Genomic DNA, 26,764 nt, shown 5'->3' with positions numbered 1-26,764 from the left:
GTGCTAATGGACTCTTTGCTTGTAGCCTGTAAATATCACCTCCTTTAAAATTAGTTTAAATATTTCTGGAGCAGACTGGCTAAATGCTGCCTTCGTCTAAAACTTCGCAACCTATTTTTCAAAACTGGGTTAGTTTTCTAGTACCAACCTCAAGCTTGTTAAACATGTTAGAGAGCCCCAGATGAGCTAAGCATTGTCCAAATATATGGGGGAAACACAGATTCTGGCCTGGAGAACTCAACGTTCTGAACGTTTGATGCCTTGGAATGGAGAGTCTGACATTGGCAAGCTCTCATTTGTGATGCATAAGGAAAGCTAGGGTGAGAGAGATCACCAAAAACATTCTGGAAGGGATGGTACATAGTGTTCTTGGGCACTGATAGAACTACAAATCTTAACTAATCTTTCTCTTTCTTTTTAATCTAAAAGATCTATGATATTCAGACTGGCAACAAGCTATTGACTCTGTTTAACCCAGATCTTGCCAACAACTACAAGAAGAACTGTGCCACCTTTAACCCCACAGATGACCTTGTCCTAAATGATGGGGTGCTCTGGGATGTCCGCTCTGCACAGGCCATCCACAAGTTTGACAAATTCAACATGACCATCAGTGGAGTTTTTCATCCTAATGGGCTAGAGGTCATAGTCAATACAGAGATTGTATCCTTTTACATCAGTTATAACACTAATGCACTGGAAACATAAAAACCTTGGACTGACAAACAGGTGGTCTGATTACAGCAGCCTGTATAACTTCTGGCTGCATCATAGGATAAGCAGAAATAGAATTTCACAGGCTGTGGTAGTAACCAAAGCTTTAATACATAAGTTAAATAGGGTGAACATAGGAATTATGCAGGTTAGATCAATAGTCCATCTAAACCAGGTGTTCTCAATTTTTTTTTCCGATGAGGACCCATTTACAAATATTTAGGGCCTGTCGCAACCCAGTAAGTAGTCTGGGGGTGGAGGCTCTGGGATGGTTTTGGTTGGATCCTGCCCTTTTGGGGGCTTGGGTCATGCCCAGCACTCACCCACAGTGGCTGCTTCTGCATGTCTTGTGTTGTGGGGCTGGCTGGGCTTAGCTTTCTGCTCTTCCGCTCTGGGTGTTGCAACCTCCAGGGCTGCAATGCTGCTCATGTTTGCCCCCCCACCCCCGACTTGACCAAATTTGTGGGAGTGGAGTTGTGACCTGGCTCATGGGGTTGCAGTGCCATTCACTCAAATGGCCTACCTGGACTCTTGTCGTTATGACAGCTGGGTTAAACCTGTGTGGCACTGGAACCCCAGAGGCTGCAGTGCCTGGAGCAGGGAAACGAGCCCATCCCATCCCATGGGACAGGAGTCTCAGGAGCTGCCACTCCACCTTTTGAAACATTCTGACAACCCGGTTTTGGTTGAAAAACCCTGATCTTAACCCAGTGCCTGGTGCTTCAGAAGATGATGCACCCTCTCTCTCCCCCCCCCCTCCCCCCCAGTGGACACTTATGGACTAGCCTATCCATAGGTGAAACTTTTAGCTTCAAGGACATTAATTACCTTTGGAAAACTGGACATTTGGATAAAGGTAAATGATGATTTTAGCTGCAGTTTCACATTGAAATTTCTTTCAGTCACTGACCATGACATTCTACATGGGGAGTCAAAGTTCTATACCCAGCTAAAGTGGAGGTAATGTTCGATACTTTGGCCTGGTCTACACTACGAGTTTATCTCAAATTTAGCAGCGTTAAATCGAATTAACCCTGCACCCGTCCACACAACGAAGCCCTTTACTTCAATATAAAGGGCTCTTAAAATCAATTTCTGTACTCCTCCCCGACAAGGGGAGTAGCACTGAAATTGACATTGCCATTTCGCATTAGGGTTAGTGTGGCCGCAATTTGACGGTATTGGCCTCCGGGCGGTATCCCACAGTGCACCATTGTGACCGCTATGGACAGCAATCTGAACTCGGATGCACTGGCCAGGTAGACAGGAAAAGCATCGCGAACTTTTGAATTTTATTTCCTGTTTGTTCAGCGTGGAGCGCTGATCAGCACAGGTGACCATGCAGTCCCAGAATCAAAAAAGAGCTCCAGCATGGACCGTATGGGAGATACTGAATGTGATCCTCTATATGGGGAGAATCATAGAATCTCAGGGTTGGAAGGGACCTCAGAAGGTCATCTAGTCCAACCCCCTGCTCAAAGCAGGACCAAACCCAACTAAATCATCCCAGCCAGGGCTTTGTCAAGCCTGACCTTAAAAACCTCTAAGGAAGGAGATTCCACCACCTCCCTAGGTAACCCATTCCAGTTCTTCACCACCCTACTAGTGAAAAAGTTTTTCCTAATATCCAACCTAAACCTCCCCCTCTGCAACTTGAGACCATTACTCCTTGTTCTGTCATCTTCTACCACTGAGAACAGTCTAGATCCATCCTCTTTGGAACCCCCTTTCAGGTAGTTGAAAGCAGCTATCAAATCCCCCCTCATTCTTCTCTTCTGCAGGCTAAACAATCCCAGTTCCCTCAGCCTCTCCTCATAAGTCATGTGTTCCAGCCCCCTAATCATTTTTGTTGCCCTCCGCTGGACTCTCTCCAATTTATCCACATCCTTCTTGTAGTGTGGGGCCCAAAACTGGACACAGTACTCCAGATGAGGCCTCACCAGTGCTGAATAGAGGGGAATGATCACATCCCTCGATCTGCTGGAAATGCCCCTACTTATACAACCCCAAATGCCATTAGCCTTCTTGGCAACAAGGGCACACTGTTGACTCATATTCAGCTTTTCGTCCACCGTAACCCCTAGGTCCTTTTCTGCAGAACTGCTGCCCAGCCATTCGGTCCCTAGTCTGTAGGGAGATGAATTTGTTCTATCAGAACTCCGTTCCAAAAAACGAAATGCTAAAATATTTGAAAAAATCTCCAAGGCCATGATGGACAGAGGCCACAACAGGGACTCAATACAGTGCTGCGTGAAACTTAAGGAGCTGAGACAAGCGTACCAGAAAGCCAAAGAATCAAATGGATGCTCACGGAGGGAGGGGCGACTGACGACTGTAGCTATCCCACAGTTCCCGCACTCTCCGAAAACCATTTGAATTCTGGGCTGAGCTCCCAAAGCTTGAAGGGTCAAAAACATTGTTGCGGGTGGTTCAGGGTATATGTCGTCAGCCGCATGGTGGGGCCGTGAAAGCAAAGGGAAAAAAATAATTTCTCGCCTTTTTTCAATGTCACCGTATGTCTACTGGATGCTGCTGGCAGACGTGGTGCTGCAGCGCTACACAGCAGCATCCCCTTGCCTTGCGGACGGCAGACCGTACAGTATGACTGGTATCCGTCATCGTCATCCCGTGGGTGCTCCTGGCTGGCCTCGGTGAGGTTCGCCGGGGACGCCTGGGCAAAAATGGGAATGACTCCAGGTCATTCTCTTCTTTAAGTTTTGTCTAATGGAGATTCAGTCCTGCCTGGAATATCATGGCAGCTGGAGGCTTCTGCCTCAGGCTGCTCTCCCAGTCAGCAGCACCGCACGGTCGCGCCTACCCCAGCCTACTCCTTGCTACCAGGGCTCACAATCAGATATTTAGACCTCTACTTTTTGCTGCAAATAAAAAAATTAAGCTGCCATTTAGAACTGTCCCCCAACATACATATCCTGGGACATTTTGTATTTTACCAGTGTCAACCAAAGGCCCACACACAAATGGAGATTCAGTTCTGCCTGTGCTTCTATCCTAGTGCTTGTCATGGATTCCCATTTTCAGCTATAGGCTGAGCAAGTGCAGAATGGTGGTTCACTCTACTTCGCTGTAAGCCAACCGCCCTCCCCTCCCTGCTTTGATCTCTGCTTGCAGAGGCAATAAAGTCAGTGTTGTTTCTTATTCATGCATTCTTTATTACTTCATCACACAAATGGGGGGGGGGGGAAATAACTGCCATGGTAGCCCAGAAGGAGTGGGGGAGGAGGGAAGCAATGGGTGGGGTTGTTGCAGGGGCACCCCCTAGAGTGGCATGCAGCTCATCATTTCTGCGGGATGCCTGGGGCTCTGACCCAGAATGGCCGTTTGCCTCTCTGGTTCTTTAGTAGGCTTGCCTGATATTCTAGGCAGGACTGACTCTCCATTAGACAAAACTTAAGGAAGAGAATGACCTGGGGAGCCATTCCCATTTTTAAAAAAGAATAGGAGTACTTGTGGCACCTTAAAGAGTAACAAATTTATTTGAGCATAAGCTTTTGTGGGCCACAGCCCACTTCTTCAGATGCATAGAATGGAACATATATTGAGGAGATACATATACACATACAGAGAGCATGAAAAGGTGGGAGCTGTCTAATCAACTCTGAGAGACCAATTAAGTAAGAAAAAAACTTTTGAAGTGATAATCAAGATAGCCCAGTACTGACAGTTTGATGAGAAGTGTGAGAATCTATCTCCCCTTGTAAGTATTCTCACACTTCCTATCAAACTGTCTGTACTGGGCTATCTTGATTATCTTTTTGCGGATACAGACTAACACGGCTGCTACTCCGATTCCCATTTTTGTCCAGGCGCCCCCCGACCGACCTCACCGAGGCCAGCCAGGAGCACCCATGACAGCAGCAGACGGTGCAGTATGACTGGTAAAAATCTTTGTCAACTTGCAAAGCAGCAGACGGTACAGTAGGGCTGGTAACTGTCTTTGCTTACTTGCAAAAGGCAAGGGGATGCTGCTGTGTAGCACTGCAGTACCGCGTCTGTCAGCAGCATCCAGTAGACATATGGTGACAGTAGACATACACTTTCACTCAGTGCATCCTTGTTTCCGATCTGACACTTAAACCCTCATCACCACATCATTTTGTTTGCCTTTTTCAAGCTTTTTTTGTTTGTTTTACTGAATTTTGTGTCTAAATAAAAAGTTCTCTGTCATTTAACACGTGACCCACAAGCTTCAATCCTCTTCACATAATTTATTGGCATAGTGGTGACTAATAGAGAGTTTTTGTCTGTACTATTATTTACTAGGGCTATCGATTAATAACAGTTAACTCACGCGATTAACTCATAATTTAATCGCGATTTAAAAGAATTAATCACACTGTTGTACAATAGAATACTAATTGAAATTTATTAAATATTTTTGGATGTTTTTCTACACTTTCAAGTATATTGATTTCTATTACAGCACAGAATACAAAGTGTACAGTACTCACTTTATATTATTGTTTTGATTACAAATATTTGTACTGTAAAAATGTTAAAGGAAATAGTATTTTTAAGTCACCTCATACAAGTACTGTAGTGCAATCTCTTTATCATGAAAGTGTAACTTACAAATGTAGATTATTTTTGTTACATAACTGCACTCAAAAACAAAATAATGTAAAACTTTAGAGCCTAGAAGTCCACTCAGTCCTACTTCTTGTTCAGCCAATTCCTAAGACAAACAAGTTTGTTTACATTTACGAGAGATACTGCTGCTGGCTTCTTATTTAAAATGTCACCTGAAAGTGAGAACAGGAGTTCGCATGGCACTTCTGTGGCTGGTGTTGCAAGGTATTTACATCCCAGATATGCTAAACGTATGTATACCCTTCATGCTCTGGCCACCATTCCAGAGGACATGCTTCAATGCTGGTGATGCTCATTAAAAAAACAATGCATTAATTAAATTTGTGACTGAACTCCTTGGGGGAGAATTGTATGTCTCCTGTTTTGTTTTACCTGCATTCTGCCATGTATTTCATGTTATAGCAGTCTCGGATGATGACCCGGCACATGTTTAAGAACACTTTCACAGCAGATTTGACAAAACGTAAAGAAGGTTCCAATCTGAGATTTCTAAAAGTAGCTACAACACTCGACCCAAGGTTTAAGAATCTGAAGTGCCGTCCAAAATCTGAGAGGGACAAGGTGTGGAGCATGCTTTCAGAAGTCTTAAAAGAGCAACACTCAGATGTGGAAACTACAGAAGCCAAACCACCAAAAAAAAAAAAAATCTTCTGCTGGTGGCATCTGACTCAGATGATGAAAATGAACATGCGTCAGTCTGTTCTGCTTTGGATTGTTATCAAGCAGAACCCGTCATCTGCATGGACGCATGTCTTCTGGAATGGTGGTTGAAGCATGAAGGGACATATGACTCGTTAGCACATCTGGCATGTAAATGTTCTGCGACGCAAGCTACAACAGTGCCATGTGAACGCCTTTTCTAACTTTCAGATAACATTGTAAACAAGAAGCAAGCAGCATTGTCTCCTGCAAATTGTAACCAAACTTGTTTATCTGAGCGATTGGCTGAAGTTGGACTGAGTGGACTTGTAGGCTCTAAAGTTATACGTTGTTTTATTTTTGAACGCAGTTTTTACATAATTCTACATTTGTAAGTTCAATTTTCATAATAAAGACATTGCACTACAGTGCTTGTACTAGGTGAATGAAAAATATTTTTTTGTTTTTTACAGTGCAAATATTTGTAATAAAAATAAATATAAAGTGAGCACTGTACACTGTATTCTGTGTTGTAATTGACATCAATATATTTGAAAATATAGAAAACATCCAAAAATATTTAAATAAATGGTACTCTATTATTGTTTAACAGCACCATTAATTTTTTTTAATCGCTTGGCAGCCTTATTATTTACCTGTTGTTACTAGAGCACAAAGTGGCACTTCTTCCTCTGTGCTAGCTCGTTTAAGGTCAGCTTCAGTGAAGTGACTGCTATGCAAAGATAGCTCTCCAGAGACTCGTTTGTGAGCTTGTTTCAAGCATCATTCTTGAATGTGCTTCTGACTACAAATCTGGATTTGTTCATGTATCATCTGAACATTTGAGAGTACCAGGAGGGAGAGTTTCTTGAAGTTTGGGTATTTTTCTGTGTCCAGATAACGTGTCCAGGATGTCATGATTTTGGTGTTCTTGAATTCATTCTTCAGCATATCAGAAGTCTGCAGGTTGACTAGTTCTAGCTTCAGGGCCCCCTCATCTATTACAGGGAGGACCATGTGGATGTGAGATGAGAAGTCATGCTCAGGTGGTATGGAGAAAAGATCATGTAAAAAACCAATTACATCCTTTGGCGTGAAAAAAATCTCCAAATTGGGTGCTGAAATTGTCCTGTCGCTGTTAAAGGCAGCTTATCATGAGAGGACTGATCACATTATCTGTCTCCAGTGCTGAACAATGATTGTGGAATTGAATAAAGCTTTCCAGAACTCAAATCCATGAGAAGTATGTCTAGCTTCTTCTGAAAAGCTTCTAGCTTCTATACAAGGTTGCGGCTTATATTCTTCTCCGCTTTGCAGCTGTACATTCAGGGTATTCAGGTGGCCAAATATGTTGCAAAGAAATGCTGATTTGACTATGAATTCAATATCTCTAGAAGGACCAGATATTCAAATGCCTCCTTGTGGCTGCTCAATAGCTTGAGCCTAGAGCTCACAGAAGCAGGCCAATGATGTAGCCTCACCAAGCCAGTGAATATCATTCTGGAGAAGATGATCTTCATGGTTTGCAGAGGGCCCAGCAATCTGCTCACAAAATAGTCTGTTGCGGACTTGAAAACAATCAATTTCATCAGAGCTTTCTCATCAGTCTCCTTATCTTTCAGTTCCCCACTCAACTTGGCCCACAGCACACTTTATGGAAGGCTTTCAGTTGTGATGCTACTTCCGCTGGTTGTGCTGCCACTTGCCAGCATTGAAGGTTGCCATCTGTTACCAGAAAGCAAATGTTGCTTAGTGAGAGTCGCTGTTTATCAAACGCTCCATTGATTTTCTTCAAATATGACATCTCCAGGGAAAAATGTTTCCAGGGGCATCAAACTCAAAAGTTCTTCTCAGAAGCTTTGGCTATCAAAGTAGTTCACATTCAAACACAGCTGCGCTATGTCTTTATTGTAATTGATTAGTCAATGGCCACTGACACAAACTCAGCACCTCTGACCTTTCAACAAACAATCAGTGGAACGCTTCGTCAAAGCCTGGACATGGGCGCAGTACAGTCGTGTCTGACAGGAACTTGCTTGACAGTGTTCATGATGGCTGCCTTCATCTTCTCATCAGCTTCCACTTCCTGGAGAACAGCCAGCATACACTCTTTGATTTTGGTTTTGGTTTTGGAATCAGTGAAGGGCTTTGTCTTTCATGCCAGAGTCCAGGCCACTCCTAGAGAAGCAGCCATACCCATCTCCTGTTGTGATGCAGAACTCATGAGCATCTTACTTCCATAATTGTAAGATGAGATCAGGGAGTCAACCTTTGAACACCTTATCTCTGAGTTCAAAGGATAATTGTCATTGAAAGTTGAGTGGTTCATATAAAAATGGTATCTCAGGTTGTATTCCTTTACGACAGAAACACTTGTTGCGCATCAAGAACATTGGCTTCACTTTGGCTACATTTGTTAGAACAAATATTCATGATCCATTCTTCATTAAAGGATCTGGTTTTGGTATCAATTTTTCATTTTTTCTGTGAGAGTAGAGAGCCATTTTTATGACTCTGCTGATTTCAGCAGACTGACTGGGTGGGAAGCAAATAGCATGGAGAGAGCACTGCTACTTTTGCCTTGCTGGCAGGCATTGGCAACTTAGGGCAAGTGGACCAAAGATGTTATGTTGGCTGATTTTGACTGGCATGCAGACTGCTAGTCTAATCAGAGGCATGTTTTGAGATGCGCTTCAGTTTATTTTCCCTCTGTTCACAGTCATGACGGGTACAGGTGAAGTGCTTTTGTCCAAATTTCAATGAACTGAAAATCCTGATTATCCAAATGAGCAATGTGTTCCCCATGGTCATTTGGGGGTAACCAGGATTTTCAGTCCCTGAGGATGGAGCGGGGTGTGTGTGGAGTCACTGCAGGAGTCAGGTGCCTCCTTATTAATACTTGAGTGGGAGGAAGATGGAGGAGTGGAGCAGGGGTGACTCCCCCCAGAGCCTGTTTCATCCCTGCCTCCCTCTGCCTGTGTTCCCAGTTGGGGGCTTAGCTGTAAGGACAGAGCCCCTGGCTCCGTCTCCACCCCAGACACCTGGCAGCACCAGCCCCTGTGCGCTCCTTGCTGCAGCATCCTTGTGCTCACCCGCCTCTGAGCACCACTCCCCGTCTCCCACCCATCCCTATTGCCTGACACCTGCTGGCTTCAAAGGATGCTTTGCAGCTAGGGAGGGAAAGGAATTGCCTGGCAGGTGAGTTCAGAGTTGGAGCCATGAAGTGGGGCCACCTTTACAATGGAAGCCCCAGTGGGGAGCAGGAGGGAACAATATATGCCCGGCAGGCCAAAGGGAAGGCCCCTGCAGGCTGGATGTGGCCCGTGGGCTGCCATGTGAATAATGCTGGATGAGTTCTTGACCCAGGGGTTGTGAAAAGGGACAGTTGTTGTGACACCCCACCCCACCCAGACCTTTCTTAGTGGCTAGATGGGAGAGAGGTCTGCAACTGCTTATTTTTTGTAGTATGGGGTCGTAGTGAAAAGTTTGAGAACCAATGCCCTTGTAAAACCCAGTACTTTATCTCTACTTAAAAACAAAAGTGCCCTGTAAAGCAACTATCGATGTTCTCATTATCCATATAGATGTCTATACTTTTTGGAATCCTGTTAAACCGTTGGCTTCAGTAATGCTTTGACAGTGAGTTGCAAATATTAGTTAATGCATTATATAAAAAGGTTTCTTTTGTTCACTTTTAAATGTTATTGTCATTCAGTTTCATTGGACGCCCCTTGTTGTACTGTTATGAGAGGGTGAACAGGAATGCTTGACCTACCTTCTCTGTACCATTCGTTATCTTATGTACTTCAGTCTTGTTCCCTCTTTGAGATGGTTTAGTATTGAGAACAATCTTTTCATGCTTGCATTTCTTGACTCTGATTCCCCCTTCTATTTCTGCTATCCCTTTTGAGCTAGGGTGGCCAGTGTTGACCCAGGTAAGGGCAGACCATTGCTTTATATGAAGGCATTATGTTGTCACTTTTGTATCCCATTCCTTATACATTCTAACTTTTTTATTGCTTTTTTTTTTAAAAACACTGCTGTGCATAGAACAGAGGGTTGGTTTGTTTGTTTGTTTTTTCCATTGAACTGCAATACTGACAGCAGGACTTTCCTGAATGATTGCTCGGTTCTAAATTGACTTGTAGTGAGTGAATAATTCAGATTATTCCTTCCAATGTACATTATCTTGCATTTGACAACATTGAATTTTATTTGCCGTTGTGCTGCCTATTTACCTAGCTTTGTTTAGGACTCTTTGAAGCTCTTCATTAATCTTGAGTGATCTAAAAACTTTTGTCCTCTGCAAAATTTTACCTCCTCCTGTGCCCACATTCATTTGCTCATTAATAAATATTTTAAAAACCGTCCTAGTATAGAACTTTGAGACATTCCCTCTAACTCTTTGGACACACTGAAAATTGACTGTTCCTACCATTTCTGTCTGATAGCCAGTTTCTAATCCAAGATGGAATGTTGCCACTTACCCCACATGCATTAGATTTCTTAAAAAAGAATTTTTTTCAAAAGTCTTTTATAAACTCAAATTATGTCAACTGGTTCTTGTTCTTATACCTCCATTCATCTCCTCAACAATTTGAGTAGATTAGAGGCACCATTTTTCTTCAGAGAAGCCATGCTATATTTTGTGTATCTCACCATTCCCGTTTAGATATTCTATTTTTAGCTGCTGTTCCAGCCAGTTTACTTACCTGATACCGAAGTAGGGATTACTGGTCTGTAATTCTCACTCCAACACTTTTTTTTTTTTTTTTAAAGATACATGCAACCTTTTCTCCCCTCCAGTCCTTTGGTACTGTAGCTGACTTTAATGATAAATTGTGTATATTTGTTAGCAGTTTAGCATATTCATTCTTAAATTCCTTTGGATTCTAGTCCTAGTAACTTCTTGCACTTTAACTCATCAGTTTGTTCCAGTACCTTCTCATTTTAACAGCTTAATCGGATGTCTGTGAAGTGAAAAAAGTAGGTCTGAGGTGGGTACCCCTCCCCAGCATCTTCTGCAGTGAAGTTTGATGCACAGACATAATTTTGGGTTGTGCGCCCTGTCTTTTCTTGTTTCCTTAACACTGTTAGTTCAGCAGATATAATAGCTCTTTTGCAGGCTTTCTGCTTCCAGATTACAGAATTTCTTATTTGTTTTTGGTTATTTGCACTTCAGATTCTCTCCTAGCCCTTCTGACTTGCAGCTTACACTTTACCTGCCTTAGTTTAGTCTCCATCTGGAAGGCAACATGTTCTAATGGATTGGGCACTAAACTGAGAGTCAGGAGACCTGGGTAACATTCCTAGCTCTGCCAGTGACCTGCTGTGAAACATTTCAGCAAGTCCATCTTACCCCTGTACTTCAATTTCACAATCTGAAAGTAATGATACTGACTTTATTTGGTGAAGTGCTTTGAGTGTCATGGCTGAAAAACACTATTTAAGAGAGGATTATTTATTTATTTCTAATGGCTTCACACTTCTATTTTCTGAAGGACACCTCTGAAACTGTTGAGTTTTGCCATTTAACTGTACTGTCTGTCATTTGTGTTTTATTCTTGTCCTCTTGATTCTTTTTTGCTTAATGGTTTGGTATGTTTAAATAACCTACATGTTGAGTTCTAGAATTTTAATTTGTTCTGCATAGGCTGTCCCTTCACATTCCCCAGCATCTAGTAGGTGTAAACTCCTCCATTCTTCTCCATGCTCTCACCTATACACTGAGATTTTGAAATCAGGCCTGCCGAGTTGGCCCAGTTTTTACAGAGAGATGCTATGGAGGCCAGGATTTAAAGTGTTTTTCCCCCCACAATTTAACTTCCAGGATGACTTCTCTGTCTCTCTTACCAATATGGCACGTCTTATGAGCAAATCCCCAGTGTTTGCTATAAGTCTGTCCAGATGTCTCTTGAGATATTTTACCTGCACATTCCATAGTCAAATTTCATGATCACCACATGCTGAACTATTGATATTTCTAGTTATTTAATCTGTAACCCCATCTCTTGGAGTGATTGCCATGGTGAGTAAGAAATAATAGTGGGTTCCAACTAGGGAAATTTGTTCTTCTCTTCCACATTGGCCTCATTGGGAGACTGGCTTTCTCAGCTGGAGGATTGGGGCAGCTAATTCTGAGGTGGGTTCAGCTTTCAGTGTTTCATCTCTAAATATTTCTGTCCATTTGAATAATTCTAGTCTCAGGGTGCTGCATTTGGCCAGAAGGCAAGCAGTCACACATTCTGCACTCTGTGCAGTAAACTGGGTGCCCCTCATCTTGACTGATCTGCTGCTGACTTTCTACTACACCTCTACCCCGATATAACGCTGTCCTCGGGAGCCAAAAAATCTTACCTCGTTGTAGATAAAACCGTGTTATATCGAACTTTCGAATTCGTGTTATTTCGGGTCACATTATATCGGGGGTACCATAATTTAAACAGGAGTTTTTCCTCTGTGTACTACATTGAATGAACTAATTTAGAAGCTTACTTGCCTCAGTACCAGACTTTCACTTGAGCCACACTTCCTGTGCTAACTCTCAGTGGTGCTCTCCATGCAAGTACAACTCCTTTCTGTTTTCATTGCGAAGGTTCTTACATCTCTGTAGTCTTGGTGGTAAGACGCTGGTTATGTTAAAGATTGGGTGAGATGGGGGTGGGGTGGGGAGTTAAGACTTTCAGAAAGGGAGGCAGGAGAGGAGAGGGAAATATGGACCTCTCCAGCAACAGAGGAAGTTGAGAGGGTTTTCTGTTGAAGCGTGTTATATTCTGCCCTTTCAGGTGTGACTCATTGGTGTTTGTAGTTTTACCACTTTCATTTCATTCAGGGGATCATTTCTCACCTCACCAAAAACTTCATCATGACCACCGTGCTTACAGCTGAGGACTTGGTGCAACATGTTTAATTATATTTTTGTTCATGCTGGAGGGCTTGTGGAGGGCTTCATTAGTTGCGCACTATTACTCTCCCGCTCACCATGGAGTTAAAATGGAAAGTTTGTCGTGTGTTATTCCTTAATTTCTTTCTTCAGTGGGATCTTCGAACGTTCCATTTGCTGCACACGGTACCAGCATTGGATCAGTGCCGTGTAGTCTTCAACTACACTGGCACAGTTATGTATGGAGGTAGGATGTCCCTTAGTATTGCACCATGGCATTGTTGTTCTCCTCAGTCTCCTTGGAGTAGAAGCCGAGGGTAGGTGTGTTCTTTCCCTCATGTTCATAGTAAAGCAGACAAATGGAAACTTTTTCCAGCCAATGGCTGTATTTTGTAATTTACATGAGGAAAGAGTGCTGTAGTTGGCTTCAGTCATTTTTAAAGGAGATTGCAACTCATAAAAGCTACAGTGAATCATTGCATGGTGGGGACCTGTAGTGTCCACCAACTCTTTTTAGGGTGCTGTTTAAAACTTCACTGGCTACACTTTACCCATCCCTCTAGTAGTGGTATCTAATTTCACAGTGTGGAACTTTACTGTCAGTGGAGCGCCTATTAATCTGACGCTTCTGAATAGAGCAGCATGTTAAGGATACATGGCCACTGAACTTCAGTTGCGTTCCTCAAGGGAAATCTGAACCACTGGTTTTAGCAGTTTCTGGGGATTTTGGAACATAAGGAAATATACTGGCCACTTTTGCAGATTATGATATGATGGTCATATTATCAGATTATGATACAGTTTGCTTCCTTTGGAGTATATTAAGTTGTAATCCTCTAGAAAGCAGTGACTCTTTGGGCCGTGAGCAAGTTGCCTTAAGGAGTGAACACCCACTCAACTGCATTAAAAGAACATTAAGTTGTAATGTCAAGTAGTCCAAAGTTAGGAAATGCCACAGTTAAGATGGTCTGTGCAATGTTAATTAGGTCCCCTTTGCATATGCATTATGATAGCTTTTAATTACATTCCCTAGTCATAAATTCAGAATCTCCTGTTCTAACAATTAGACGTTCTCCTTTCCCCTGCTCAGAAGAGACCCAAGGGTCCTGACTCCAAATCCTCTGCCCATAACTTGTAGGGAGAGATTTTTAAAAAAAAATCTGTTTATTTAGTAAGTTTTAATAGGAGGCACAAAGAAAAGTTAGGCACTGTACTCCCACCAAAGGTCAATAGAAGTGGGGCATCAAACTCCATTTGTGCCTTTTGAAAATTTGTAATGCAATGCAAAAGTTTGGCTTGTAATGATTGGGGAAAGAATCTGCTTCCATTTATTTGCTAATCTTCGTAACCTTCAATGTTGTGAAAGACAACTTGGGAACAGTACATGTTGGTTAAATGAGGTTTTGCCAAATTATTAAAAGCAAAAACCTAAAAAAAAAAAAATCATAGTATTGTGTGTACCCTGACAGAATCATAAAATGATTAGAGGTAGCATTGTAAATGAGACATGGACTTGCCTAATAGTCTTTCCCTTGTCAGCTATGTTGCAGGCGGATGATGAAGATGACCTACTGGAGGAGAGGATGAGAAGCCCCTTTGGGTCATCCTTCAGGACATTCAATGCAACGGACTATAAACCTATAGGTGAGGATGAAGGTGCAGTTGCCAGGGGTTGCTTTGTGGGTTTGGTGCAGGTTGACTTAAATTTTTCTTTATTTAACCCCACCTGTTACCTCCCCACAGTATCTTATGAAAACATATTGTGCTTAATATACCCTGTTCCAAGCACAAACTTCATCTTCAACACTAAACTAGCTTGAGTTAGAATTTCTGCTCCAGTACACGATTTCTTCTCTTCACTCACTCTGTGGCCTACAGTCACCAGCTCTGGTTTTCCTTCCACCAAGTCAGACATGAATCTGAGAAATAGTCGGTGGTATGGCCTAGGCTTTAATTGCACAGCTTCATGAAAGAGCCCATTTTTCTCCCCTGCATTCCCCTCTCCCCTCAGGATTTGTTCCTATCTCTAGCTCAGATGTCTGTCAGTTCAGCCTCCAGCCCGCAGCGCTCCTGGAGCTGAGCTCAGTGCAGCAGCAACAGGCATGAGTAAACAAGGCCTCTCTGGCTTCCATGTGCTGAGATGAGAAAAGATGTCCCACACTTCTATCCATCTCAGTCACTACCTCATTGGAAGTTGAGAGGCCAACTTGGTCTCTCCCTTTCACAGAAAACCCAGTAGCCATACTTGCACATGAGTTGGGGGTGCTCAGTATGAGAACTGACTAGCTCAGTGTTATCAGCTTAGAAATAGTCTCCATTCCTGGTTGAAATTAGATAGATGTGCTAAACATGCTTTTGTTTTAGCTATAGCTGTCCAGACATGTTTGTATATTGTATATTTGGCAAAACATTGAATAACCTGCTGGTAACCATTAAGTTCACTTTGTGTTGTTTTCTAGCCACCATTGATGTAAAACGGAATATCTTTGATTTGTGCACGGACAGCAAGGATTGCTATTTGGCTGTTATTGAGGTAAAGGATCTGAGATAGTTGGGGAAGAGTAAATACCAGTATTTGTGGCTATGGTCTGAGAGCAATGCTTTAAAAAATAAACATCTACCATCATTGGAGCTGGAAGTTCTGGAGCTCCTACTATCAGTCTCAGGTGTCTTGTGCACTAGAGCTTTGATGTGGATAGGGGAGTAGTGATCAGTTCCCGATACCCCATCCCTTGTGCTTAAATGCAGTGCTGTCTCTGTGTCTCTAGCATATGCACATTTTGGGGACTTCTTGGAACCCTTCACCTGCATTCCTCAAACATTGTCTTGCTTTAAAAGAAATATACTACAGAGGGAGGAGTCCTCCTCACAAGCAGGGAGAAATACATTTTTATTCTGATTCTCTAGTCTTTTGTTGTTGAAACTTGCACAAAAAAGGAAACTCCCTCTGTCTGGTGCACCCAGAGCTTTTATTTGGGCCTTTCTTACCCTCCCTGTTTCTTCTTGATAAGAAGGAAGCTATGGACATCCTGAAGTTAGGGGCTCGATGCAGGAATTTCTGGGTGACATTCTATGGCCTGTGTATGCAGGAGGTCACACTAGATGGTCACAATAGTCCCTTCTGGCCTTGTAATGATCTGAGTTTCTCCATTACCCTCTAGTGATGGAGTGGCTAACAGGCTTGTATTGGTTGTCTGTTCTTTTGTATTGTGAGTTATTTATGGATCATTATAAAATCATTTCTTTCTCAGCTTGGAAGCAGTTTTAACTTTTGATAAGGCTTTCGCCTCATGCTCATACAGAGTGGCACGATAATACTAGCCCAGGGATTACTGTGCTGTTCCTGACACACCAGCAGGGTTTATGCTTAGGGGCACGATTAACAGTAATGCTATGGTCCCATTGCAAACTATTAGTGTATCAGCAGTTGGTCTATAAGAGTGGAGAGTTCAAATCCCACTTGGGACAAACTGTTTTGTTTTTAAAGCAGTGGTTGTTGGCAAAGTTCAGGTGGGAGAGGAGGGAGAGAATCTAAAGGGAAGCTGGCATGCAGTTTTGGAGAGGGTGAACAAACCCAAAGTTGGACATGCAGGGTGTTGAATGGTCAAAATGAAGGTTTATGGGGTATAAAATTATTTGTTGAGAGTGGTATAGATGCTAGAATCTCAAAGCCAAACCTTTTATGCTGCTCTTGAGGTAATTCTTGCAGCATAACAGAATAATCGTTAGTACTAATTACACTATGTAAGTAGCAAATAAAAAAGATAAAATGCCTTTTTGTTGTTTGTTCTTGGTCGTAACTTCTCTTCTGTAATGGAGATCATGATAGAGTTGAGTTACGTAAGAAAGCATAAACAGTTGCACTAGGTACTAACTGCTGTGTTGGGGGTTTTCTTCAGAATCAAGGGAGCATGGATGCCATGAACATGGATACAGTTTGCAGGCTCTATGAGGTAGGCAGGCAGCGTTTGGCAGAAGATGAAGAGGATGAAGAGGAAGATCAGGTGAGTACTGTAGTCATTTTGATTGTTGCAGTCCAGTTGTAATCAAACTCTTTTCACTCATAGCTGGAATGCTGGGAGCTTCTGCTTGTTAAAATATTACTGTAAAATAGCAATTCTCTACTCTAGTGTTCTTTTTTTCTAGCTTTCTTTAAGTACATATTTCCAAATCTTTAGGTTTAAGATTGGCTTGGTCATTTATGATTTGTAACCCTTGTAAAAATAGGATATGGAACACAGTATTGCATTGTGAAATTGCACAATGTTTCTGTGTAATAAAGATGTTTAAGAAATTTGGTAACATCTATAGGTTTATATTGGGATGCACTAATATCTGGCATAAACTAAGCATTTGACCTCTGGATTCACTGTGTCTGACAATCTATAAAAGAGCTAAGAATTATTATTACTCAGGATACAGTAGGTAATAGGATTACCGGCTATGCTACAGCACATTCTATAGTCAGCTTTCAGGAGACCTCTTGGTGCCAGACTTCATAGAACTGCCCAACACATGTTGCTTTGGTTGGAGGAGAGGGGAAATCTCTCTCTCTCTCTCTCACACCCAGACACACACACGCACACCCAGACGCACACACGCACACACACCCTGGAGTGGTTTATCACCACCTTTTTGGTGTTTGTATTGTGATACATTGATGTCTGCATCGTAGAAACACAGCTAACTTTTCTTTTTTCCTCTGTGTTAGCGTGGTGAGGGGGCTGTAAAGAGAAGTTTGATTTCTTCAGACTGCATGGAAAGCTGGGGTTTTGGTGTTCATTCCACTTCCTTAATCTCCTGTTAGAATAAAACTGCTTTACTGGCTTTCAGAGGAACATTTGATAATAGCATCCATGGAGGAGACTGGATTTCAGCCTAATCAGTGGATTTATGCTCTGTATAATATTGGTAGTACCTCACATCACCTACACAAATTAGATTGGGAGAATGCTTTTCTTTCTCATCCCTGATACCACATTGGTTCAAATGTTGTGTTATGGGGCAGTGAGTGCTTTACTATGAAGGAGGAATTCTCTATCTGCCACTGTTTGAGGCACACCACCAGACTGGATGGATCTGGTTTAGTAACTCTTTAGAACAGCAAAAATACTTTCTAATAGAAGAAATACCAGTTGTTGTCCTTTCCAAATAATATTCCAAATCATGACTACCTAATAGCCAGCCAACATCTGTCCCAGAGCACATGTATGTGTAAAATAAGGGTTTCTGGCTGTAGTCAGTGAGTGTGCCTCGTGTTCATGCCTGTTTCCTCCTAAATTAATTTAATGTTCAGCATCCTTGTGGTAAACTTTGTCATGATTTTGACAAATCTACAAAATAAACTTACTGTAAAACTTTTTTTTAATAGCTATTTCCATTTTTCACAGACAGCATTTACCAGCCGTTACCAGGCAAATATCACTGTTCTCTTATCCTAAATATAGGAAAATACTGTAATACCAGATAATAGCTCGTGGTAATGGTTGGTTGGTAGTCATTGACTTTTCAGTGGTGATGTGTGTTTGTTTGGTGCCCTAAATGAACTTCTGTTTGTATATCTAGGTCTCAGGCACTGTTTGTGTACTGAAAAGCTATCACAAAACTTAAGAAGTAACAAAGCAGAACTGTTTCTTCGTTTGGTACTGTGGCATCAATTGCAGAATAAGAGCATGTGGTTGATGTATGCATTTATTGCTCTTGACTATCTTTGTCCCTTGACTTTATTAAAATGCAGTCACTTTTACAGTCACTTTTTGAGACTGTCAACATCAGTCTTGGGTGTGAAGGAGATTAGTTTTAATGTAAACTACATAAAAGCTACCCAAATTCCAGTCACTGTATATTTAGCAAAATCTAAACCAGAAACATACATCCTTTTTGCTTCTGGTAACCTTTTCTCCATTGTGTCCCTTTGTTTGGTCCAATACATTGACTTGCAGATTTACAGATCCTCAAAATATAGCTTTATGTCTTCATAGAAACTTCCTGTGTTGAGCTAGAACGGGATGGGCAAGCTGCGGGCCACGTCTGGCCTGTCGGACCTTTTAATCTGGCCCTCGAGCTCCTGCCAGGGAGCAGGGTCGGGGGCTTGTCCCGCTCCGTGCTCCAGCCACAGAGCAGGGTCGGGGACTTTCTGTGCGGCTCCCAGAAGTAGCGGCATATCCCCATTCCGGCTCCTACACGTAGGGGCAGCCAGGGCTATGGGGGCTCCGCATGCTGCCCCTGCCCTAAGCACCACCCTCCGCAGTTCTGGAAACCATGGCCAATGGGAGCTGCAGGGTGGCGCGTGCAGATGGGGCAGGCACCGTGCCTCCATGTAGGAGCTGGAGGGGGACATGCTGCTGCTTCCGGGAGCTGTGAGGGCGGTGCCTGCAGACGGGGCAGCGCGCAGACCTGCCTGGCCGCACCTCCGTGTAGGAGTTAGAGGAAGGACATGCTGCTGCTTCCAGTAAGCACCTCCTGGAGCATGCACCCCAGCCCTAGTGCTGATCCCCCTCCTGCCCTTTGAACCCCTCAGTCCCAGCCTGGAGCACCCACCTGCACCCCAAACCCCTTATCCCCCCCACTCCAGAGCCTGCACCCCCAGCTGGAGCCTTCAACCCCCCCACACCCCTGACCCAGCCCTGATGCCCCTCCCGCCCTCCAAATCCCTCAGTCTCAGCCCGGAATACACTCCTGCACCCCAAACCCCTCATCCCCAGCCCAACCTCAGAGCCCGCACCACCAGCCCTCCCCCCACCCCAATCCAGAGCCTCCTTCCACACCCTGAACTCCTCATTTCTGGCCCCACCACAGAGCCCTCTCCCCATCCTGCACCCCAACCCGCCATACAATTTCTATACCCAGATGTGGCCCTCAGGCCAAAAAGTTTGCCCACCCCTGAGCTAGAAGGAGCAGAGCGCTCCAGACCCCTTTCCCCCACCACACACACACTTTTCTTCCACCTGTCTTGTGTCTCTCTGTTAAGGCTGATCAAAAAGGTAATTTGTATCTTACTATATCTAATATAGTTTTAAAAGTTTGGGGTGCTTAAACAGTTCTACTGCATTGCGTAGGCCCTGAAAATCAGAAAGGTACTTCCAGATTTCTCCTTGTTAGGTCTTCTCACTGAGTTCCTTGAAAATCGAGGCACAATGTCCTCCCTATAGCATATGAATCTGATGTCTCCTCTTTTGACCAGAACTCATAGATCATATGTTCTTAATCTGATTCACTAAATGTTCTAAGTGATGCTCTGGTACTAGATCATTTGCAGCTTTTAGATAGCTGAGGTTGTTTGTTGGCTTTTCTTGGTATCCTGGATCTATACCTCCAGGCCTTTTGCTTTCACATCTATTTCTTCTGTAAATGGTCTGCCAGCAAGTTTCCCAATTCTTGGTTTGAGTCCCCTTAGTGCAGTGAAGGAAGGAATTGAAGGTGTCCTGCTCATTTTGGTAATGGTGTTTGCAGCAAGTTAGGCGTAGCAAGTAATGGAGGTGGGTGGGAACTATGATAACCTCTTGGCTTCAGATTGTGACATCCCAGCATCAAAGTCACCTAATGGCTCTGTTTTCAGATGTTTCTGAGTAGAGAATAGCAAAATCACCGAATGGCTCTGTTTTTAGACATTTCTGAGCAAAATTGAAGCTGCAGCACTTTTTTTTTTCTTTTTTTTTGTTTTTTGCAAGGCATCTCTTTGCACCCTGCCCGTGATTTGATTGGGAGGGGGAGAAGGTAAAATCAAACTGACTTGCTGCTGCTTAAGCTACCCTCAAACCCAGTGACCATGATGGATTAGCTGTTTTATTCATAGTGTTTTTGTTATAAAATATTTGAGGTTAACGGTTAGGGTGGGTTTCTGCAGCTGGTGAGTTTCTGCCAAGGTTACTCGTGCTAGACTTCATATTAGACCTCTGGAAAGCCTTCTTGTCCTAGCTGAGGGGAATACTTCAGAATATCAAGCCCAATTAAGCAAAACTAAGGTGAATCTTTTGGTATTGTACTGTTAAGATGTTTCCTGGGAGTTACTACATTAAGTAAGGGGGAGATAAGGAAGAAAGGGGTTTATGATGGCCAGTTAGAGCAATGGTGAAGTTGTGGGCTTTTTTTTTAATTAGGCCTTTATAACGAATGTTTGATGCTAAATATACAAATGAATTCAGTTCCACATCTAACCAGTAGGTGGCATTAACATTTTCTTTATTTAATATGGCTTCCATTCTAACCCCATTTCTTTCAGATTTAGGGGAGCCGGGTACATGTTTTGGGTGGCACACTTCCATTCCTTCTTTCTTTCCCTTTGTCTCTTAAGCTGGGAGTTTCATAAGAGGCCAAGGGAGTTAGACACCCAGATCCTACTGAAATTCAATTAAAGCCTGGCGTCCTTGGGCTCTTTTGAAAATTCAAGCCTTACTGACAAGTATCAGAGGGGTAGCCATGTTAGTCTGGATCTGTAAAAAGTAGCAAAGAGTCCTGTGGCACCTTATAGACTAACAGATGTATTGGAGCATAAGCTTTTGTGGGTGAATACCCACTTTGTCAGATGAATGGCCTTACTGACTGTCTTTGGCCATTAGCATTTAGTGTGTTTCAATGTGAGTTCATCATAATGCCCATCAGAAACCCTGGCAATCTTGCTTGCATAAAATTTGCATACACAGTTTGTAGGCAAATAGAGTTTTAGGTGCAGGTGGAAGGCCCATTCCTGCAGTATCATTAGGGTCCAGTTCCCTACTCTTTCTTCCCGTTAAGCCCTTTCTCACCTTCCCTGCTCCCTACAGTTTCCCTGGTCTTGCTCCTTCAGGCTTCCCCACTCTCTGAGGTTTTGACTGCACAAGTGGGCATCTGGGCTGCTGATGCAGATGAATCATAGAATATCAGGGTTGGAAGAGACCTCAGGAGGTCAGCTAGTCCAACCCCCTGCTCAAAGCAGGACCAACCTCCAACTAAATCCCCAAATCAACTAAATGGTCCCCTCAAGGATTGAACTCAACCCTGGGTTTAGCAGTCCAGTGCTCAAACCACTGAGCTATCCTCCCCCCAAACATCTTTTGGCTGCTGGCCTGCTAAGGTCTCCAACTCTCCCTTCCCTGGACAGTTACTCATTTCATTCATTACCTGTCTTCTGTGATGAGAGACAGAGCAGGAGCTGTGGAGGAACTGGTACAGCAGGCAGTGAATGCACTGAGAAACCAAGGAGGGAAGGGTGAAGGAGTCTCAGGTGCTGCCCACGTGCCCCCTGCAGTAGGCAGGAAACAAGGTAGATAAAAATCAATTATTTTTTTAAATCAATTTTTTTTAATTTAAATCAGATTTTTTGATAAAATGCTTTTTGAGGAAAAAAACAATCTAAAGATAATTTTAATTAAGATGCATTATAGCTCAAAGAGATCTCATCATGGAATAGGGTTATAAATTCTAATTCTATAGTATGAGACAATATATTCATGTAATGTTTAAGAAAAGTTTTGTAAATGAATTCCAATAGTTCATGGATTAGGGACCCAATCCTATGTGGTTCCAGGGGCTTCTGTATAGATTATTTAGATTAATCTTTCTATCTACCCAATGGGACTCGGTGCTCAGTCTAGAAGATACCATCAGAGATGCTTAGTTTTGCAGTTCTCAAACTGTGGATTTTTCTCTCCAGAGATAACATGCTTGTTAACAGCAAATAAATAATATATAGAGGTGAAAAATAACAGACCTCAACTCTTTTGTCCCTCTGCAAATTTGTGTACACAGAGTCAAAAAGTTCAATGGGTAGAAGATTGTTGGGGGCGGAATAGATCTGGACAAGGAGAAGAAGTCTGGAGATAAATGTGAGAAGGGAGGGACAGGCAGTAGAAACAAAAGTGAAACTGTTTGAGCAGCATATTCCAGAAGTCTTGAGGTCTTTCTGAGTGGCAGGAGATGAAAACTTTAAAAATATTGGTTAGTCAAAAAGGCCAGAGATGGGGCGGGGGAGAGAGGGGAATTGCTGGCGAGTAGAGTCAAAATCTACAAGTTAAATAGGTCTGTGGTCTGGCCCATCACTGTTTTGAGACTAGTTGCATAGAACGCAAAAAGTTTGGTTTTATTATACTTTTGCATTTTTGTTGATTGAAAACATTGCTTTTTTTCCTCATTAATAACTGTAAGTGTTATGGCATATAATATTTGGGGTACTCCACCACAGAGGTGTGAGTTTTGAGAGTCTCTGCCTACTTAAACTGTCATGTTCACAGAGACTGGAGTCTTGAAGGGCAGGTTAAAAAGCTTAGTAGTCTGTTACTGTTCATAGACTGCTCTTGAAATGTGGTATACTTTTTAATCATCAGTATTGAAAGGCTGTTTTTTCTTAGTCATCCTTCCACATCAGTATGTATCTAATAGAAGCTTCTCTATGTGGGAGGAGTGCTCTGTATAATTTGGCTTTTGCTTTTATGTGGATACCTTCGCCAAATGACATTTCTGAATATTTTTATTCAACTCCTGGAAATTCTGATTGTGTGGACCTAAGGGAACAAATATTTGGGGGAAGGATCATTCTTCTTGTAATCCCTAGTTTAGCCAGATAGGGAGCTCTCTGTCTTCAGTCTTTTTATTTTTGTATTAAGCATAAGACATTTGTGAAGCTCTGTTTTATTTTGCGTTAAAAACATCTCCTGGATACATCCTCCTCCCTCAGTGCCATCACCACCTAAACTTGGCTAGCTTTTCTGATGTTAAAAGGCATGGTCTGTTTTTCTTCTTTTATATCTCTACAGAATACAGAGATTTCCCATTGCTAACATAGGTCTTTCTGAGTTGTGGATTGTGGGAAAGGTATCTTGAGTTTAGGGAGATAATGTTTACATACTTCATTAATATTTCCTAAATTCTGTGGTCTTCGTGTATACTCTTGAGTGGAAGCGTACGGTCAGGGACAAGGAATATCTGTCCATATTTTATAGCCCTAGCCAATGGTAATCTATCCAGTATCTTCCTCTCTCACCCTTTTCATTAATTGCAGTGGAAAAAATGTGGAATCCTCTATTAAAAATTTTAGAGAAAATCTATTTATACTCTGTAGTTATATGGATTTGTTCTGTGAGAATCGGTAAATGTCATTCAAGTTTAAATTATACTGGTTTTTGAGACATTCACCTTCTACAGTATAATGTCAAAATTTCTATTGCAAGCTTCTGTAAATCTAGATTAGAGAGAGACTTGTTTTAGGTTTGCAGATTGGATCCTGCCAATGAAATCTCTCTTCTGCACTAACTGAAATTGTAGCTGCTGGATTTTCAGTGCTTGTGGTGCTTTCATAGCATTATTTTTTCCATTATCAGCTCACATTCTGCCACTAGTGATTCCAATAATGTTGTGTGTGTTTATTTAGGACTCTTTCCCCTCTGTCTACAGCAAAAATCCTATGCCAAACCCATTGCTGTTAGAGAGAAGCCTGTAGTTTTCATGTTGATCCTTGTCAAAAAGCTTCCATCCAAATCGGCAGACATGTTTAAGAACCCACCAATTCTGCAAGGTGCTGAGTGCCCTCAAAAAGTCAGTGGGAGTTGATGGTTCTCAACTCGTAATACGAGGTGCTTATAATCTTGCACGATAAGGTTTAATGTGAACTCCGGCACTGGATTACAGGACAGTAGTTTCTGTGAGAGAGCTTCGCTGAATAGAGGCATTATGAATGGACATTATCATATATCGTGATCATATATCTTAGCAGGGCTGTCTGAAACCAGACTTCAGCCATGAGGTTAGTGATGGGATGGCTTTGATTAAAGACCTCTTTGTGACAGACAAGAGATTGGGGAAGGGCAACCTGTAAAATGGATTAAAATGATAGTTCTTCTTCGAGTGATTGCTCCTATCCATTCCATGTAGGTGTGCGCGCCGCGCGTGCACGGCTCTTCAGAACATTTTTAGCCTAGCAACTCCGGCGGGCCGGCTGGCGCCCCCTGGAGTGGCGCCGCCATGGCGGCGGATATATACCCCAGCCGGCCCGTCCGCTCCTCAGTTCCTTCTTTCCGCCCGTGACGGCTAGTAGGAACAGTGGAGTGATCTGCTTTCCTCCACAGCCTTAGCGTTCTCCGATCGTTAGTGTATATAGTTATCATAGTTGTTAAGTCTTGTTAATAGTTCTATAGTTAGTGTTTACGATAGTCATTAGGGAATTAGAGGGGTTAGCCCTCTTCTTCCGCCCCGGTGCGGGCTTATGCCCGGACCGGCGGGTTTCAAGCCCTGCGCGGCTTGCCAGTGGTCTATGCCGGTGAGTGACCCGCACGACTCCTGCCTCCGCTGTCTTGGAGAGTCGCACCGGTCGGACAAGTGCCCCATTTGCGTCGCTTTCAGGCCTCGCACGAGGAAGGAACGGGACTCATGGTTGAAACAACTCCTCATGGAGTCAGCCCTCCAACCTCCGGCACCAGCACCGGCGGCGCCAAAGACTGCCTCAGCTAGCAGCGCGCCGACCGCACCCAGCCGCCCCGGTGCCGATGCATCTCGGCACCCGGCACCGAAGACCCGGCACCGCTCCCTCTCCCCGGGAAAGAAGCGCAAAGTGCCGAAGACGGTCTCTGACAAGCACAAGAGACCGTTAGCCCAGCCGCCTCCGACTTTAACGGTGCAGGCTGAGGCTGTGCACAAAACGTGCACCGTGCTGTCGACTCCGGCGCCGCAAGGCCCGTCGAGTCCGGCACCGCCCAGCTCCCCGGTACCTACCGAGGAGGAGCTGAGGCTGCCGTCCACGCCCGAGGAGTTCGCGACGGCAAGACATTTGATTGACCTTACCGCTGATGCGAGCGCTCAGCTGCCGTTGCCACCGGTGCGGACTCTCAAATCTATTGGGAAGCCACTTATGATGCGCCCCCCGTCCCCGGGCGACCGAGCTGATCGCAGCACCGCCGCCAGATCTCAATCCCGATCTCGCTCACGGCACCGCTCTCCACCGCACCGGGCACGACGATCCACGTCAAGACGACGCTCCCCGTCTCCTCGCCGGTCGCAGTCCCGGTACCGCTCCCAGTCGCGGTACCGGTCGCATTCCCGACGACGTTCCAAGTCCCGGTCGCCGAGTCGCCGGCACCGTACCAGGTCCGGCTCCAGGCACCGCGAGAGGCGTCGAGAGTCACGTAGTCGCTCCAGGCGCCGCCGCACGCGGTCCAGATCCGCATCCCGGGGCCGCTGGTCGAGCTCCCGGGGCCGCTGGTCGAGCTCCCGGGGCCGAAGGTCGAGCTCCCGGGGCCGAAGGTCGAGCTCCCGGCACCGCGCCACGCGCAGGTCCCGTTCGCCGGCTAGACCACGTGACGACCGGCACCGTCCGTCGGCACCGCGGGGGCACTTTACTCCGGCACCGGACGTCCGCCCGGCCACCGCTTCGGCTCCCCCCTGGCCATCAAGAGAGCCCTCAGTCGCTTCCCCTGGGGGCAGCGCAATTGACTTCCGGGCGGGGTCCCTCCCACCAGAACATGGACCTCAGCAATGGGGATTTTGGGTGCCTTGGGCCGAACATGAACAGGGGCCTCCCCTTCCGCCGCGACAGCCAGGCTCGGTGCGGTCGGTACCAGTAGCCACTGTCAGCAGGCCACCTCCGTCCCCCACTCCACAGGCCGCCGCTCACGGCACGCACTTGGGGCATGAAACGCGGGCACCTATTCCCGCAGACACGGAGCAGGCACCGGAAGAAGTGCTACCGGGTCCTTCCTCATCCTCCTCCCCCGATGAGGCGGTGGCAGGGGCGTCACCGTCGGAACCTCCGCCGATCGACCTCAAGGCGCACCAGGACCTTCTCAGAAGGGTAGCTAAGGCCATCAACCTACCCGTGGAAGAAGTCCAGGAGGTCGATGACCCCATCACGGACGTGGTGGGAGCGGAGGCCCCCGTGAGGGTAGCGCTCCCCTTCATTCGGACAATACAAAAGAACAATGCCGCTATCTGGCAGTCGCCCTCCTCCGTCCCGCC

At 44.3% G+C, this 26,764-nt stretch overlaps 1 protein-coding gene across 6 annotated transcripts in view; it reads left to right on the top strand.

The window, feature by feature from the left end:
* Positions 1–26,764, top strand: part of DCAF1 (DDB1 and CUL4 associated factor 1) — a 127,914-nt gene that overhangs the window by 77,152 nt on the left and 23,998 nt on the right. For all 6 annotated transcript variants that reach the window (XM_045024126.1, XM_045024128.1, XM_045024129.1 and 3 more), the window contains 5 exons: positions 430–663; positions 12,998–13,091; positions 14,384–14,488; positions 15,304–15,377; positions 16,744–16,848. In XM_045024126.1, coding sequence (XP_044880061.1) covers positions 430–663; positions 12,998–13,091; positions 14,384–14,488; positions 15,304–15,377; positions 16,744–16,848 — 612 coding nt within the window. The remainder of the gene's footprint in view (positions 1–429; positions 664–12,997; positions 13,092–14,383; positions 14,489–15,303; positions 15,378–16,743; positions 16,849–26,764) is intronic.

Source organism: Mauremys mutica, chromosome 7 (genome assembly GCF_020497125.1).
Source record: "Mauremys mutica isolate MM-2020 ecotype Southern chromosome 7, ASM2049712v1, whole genome shotgun sequence".
In the NCBI taxonomy this organism is placed as follows: domain Eukaryota; kingdom Metazoa; phylum Chordata; order Testudines; family Geoemydidae; genus Mauremys; species Mauremys mutica.
Note: the sequence above shows the minus strand (reverse complement) of the source record. Positions and strands in the feature narration are given on the sequence as shown.